Raw genomic sequence first — 2,424 nt, forward strand, 5'->3', positions numbered from 1 at the left:
AAAGTAGCTGAAATTAGCAAAAAATGCTAAAAGTAACCGAAAAAAGTTAAAATTAACAGATAGCAGGGAAATGAGCGTGATTTCTTTAAATTAACAACAAAAGAAGTAGAACTAAAAAATGGGTTAAAAAAGCTGAAACTAACCTAAAAATAACTTAAAAGTAGCTGAAATAAGTACAAAGAAACAGAAAGAGCAGGTTTGCTTAATTTAATTAGTAAGAAGCTGAAAAAGTTTATAAGCAAAAACGTTGATGTAAAAATAGGACAACAGAAGTGAAAAGTCAGAAGAAAGACAGCAAAAAGAGTCAAAGAATCTTACGAGCAAAAAGTAGCCAAAATTAGCAAAAAATGCTAAAAGAAGCCGAAACAAGCTAAAATTAACAGACAGCAGGGAAATGAGTGGGAATCTTTTGTTAATTATTAGCAGAAAAGATCAGATCGAAAAAAATTAATCAAATCAACAAAATACAAGTCGATGGAAGCTAAAATTTGCAGAAGCTAAATAAAGCAGAACCAGAACAAAAGCCAAAAAATTTTAAGAGTAAAAAAAAAAATTACAGAATGAGATATGTGACAAAAAACCTACGATAAAAAACTGATCTGAATAATTTGATTGTTTTTTCACATATGAAATAAACACCTTCATCCTGCAGCTTCTTGTTTTGTTTTTTGGTTTCCAGTGGACTCGGACGATGCGATGGGGGGCAACACAAGCATCCTGTCCTCCCCACCGCCCCCGACGGCCGGTCCGCATGGGAAGGAGATCGGGACCACCCCCCCTCAGTCCCCCTCAGTGTCCACGGCCCTCTCCGGAGCAGGGTACGCTAAAACTCGCCGTCAGCTCTCAGCAACAAGCTTCCCGCCCTCCTCAAACATTWTTTTTTTTACTCGTAGTTCTCCGTGTTCGGGCAGCGAAGTGATGGGGCTCCAGGTGGACTACTGGACCTGGCAAGGTTCTGAGAAGAAGAAGGAGGGCGAGAAGAGGGACGTCGGGTTGAAGAACACCCTGAAGTGTAACTTCCGCTCGCTGCAGGTCAGCCGGCTGCCAGGAGGGGGCAGCAGCGACCCACAGGCCCAGGTCAGCACCATGGCCATGACCGTGGTCACCAAGGAGAAGAACAAGAAGGGTACGCCTCAGAAAACATGGCCGACCAATCAGCGCGAGTCCCATCGGCCGGACTCGTTTTTATAATCCTGAGAAATAAAAGATATACGTTTGTTTTTAAAAGAAAAGAAAAATGAGTTGTGYATCCTGACAGCTAAACACTGAGACCAGAACAACTAAAAGCTAAATGAAGCTAAGTCCTAGCTATAAACCTAAAGTAGCAAAACAATAATTTAAAGCTAAACGTAGCAAATCATCAATCTTTAAGTGGCTAAGCCTGTGCCAGATTTAGTCATTGGCTAATTCTCATCTGCAGTGCTCTAGCTAAAAGTAACAAAACACTAGCTGAAACCTACAAGTACKAAAATGTTAGCTGAAAGCAAAAGACTAGCCTAAAGCTGCAAAGGGCTCGCTAAAACCAGCAAAATGGTAGCCTAAAAATGCACAACTCAACCTAAAAGTAACAAAACACTGTTTAAACCTTAAAAGTAGCCAAATAGCTAAAGGTAAATGTAGCAAAATGCTAGCTAAAAGAAAAAGGTTAGATAAAAATAGCAAACGATTAGCTTAAAGTAGCAAAATAAAAACGGTTCACAAAGTTATTAGTAGACCAAATAAAAGCTAGTTGCCAGCTAAAAGTAGCATAATCCAAGCTAAAATTCACAAAACACCATTAAAACCCTAAAAGTAGCTAAAGACTAGCTAAAACTTACAAGTAGCAAAATGCTTGATAAAAGCAAAAGATTTTGTAAAAACAGCAAAAGATTTGATTCAATTAGCAAGAATAGTTTAAAGTAGCAGAACGGTAGCTAAAACCTCAAAAACCGCACAGCTCTAAATAGAAACAAAACACTCCTCAACCCCTAAAAGTAGCTAAAGACTAGCTAACAGTAAATTTGGCTAAATGCTGGCTTAAAGCAAAACATTAGCTAAATATAGCAAATGACTAGCTTAAAGTAGCAAAAGGTTAGCTAAAACCAAAAGGTTTACAGCAAGCTAGTAGTAGAATGCTAGCTAAATGTAAATTTAGCAAAATGCTAGCTGAAAGCAGCACAAATAAATTATTTTAAATAAAGAAGTGATGTAACGTCAATCAGATTTAAAGCATTTTTTGTTGCTTTAAGCTCGTATTTCACTGAACTGGGATTTTGTCTGAAATTAAGCCTCTGGACTCGAACAGACATTTAAGGACCGCCTGCTAATGTTTTGAGAATCTGGAGCCGATGCGGTCCACCAGCTGGTCTCTGACCGTCTCAGATGCAGCTCCTGGACTCTGGTGAAGGTTTTGTTAGTCAGTTTCCTCTCGGCTCATCCCTCCTT

General features: G+C 39.0%; 1 protein-coding gene across 1 annotated transcript in view; it reads left to right on the forward strand.

Annotated features, from left to right (window-relative positions):
* Window positions 1-2,424, forward strand: part of LOC106522219 (phosphofurin acidic cluster sorting protein 2) — a gene marked incomplete at its 3' end in the record, with an annotated part of 79,345 nt that overhangs the window by 74,401 nt on the left and 2,520 nt on the right. The window contains 2 exon segments of the mRNA XM_014015143.1: window positions 680-818; window positions 894-1,126. Of these exon segments, the coding sequence (XP_013870597.1) occupies window positions 680-818; window positions 894-1,126 (372 nt within the window).

Source organism: Austrofundulus limnaeus, unplaced genomic scaffold (assembly GCF_001266775.1).
Source record: "Austrofundulus limnaeus strain Quisiro unplaced genomic scaffold, Austrofundulus_limnaeus-1.0 Scaffold123, whole genome shotgun sequence".
Taxonomy (NCBI): Eukaryota; Metazoa; Chordata; class Actinopteri; order Cyprinodontiformes; family Rivulidae; genus Austrofundulus; species Austrofundulus limnaeus.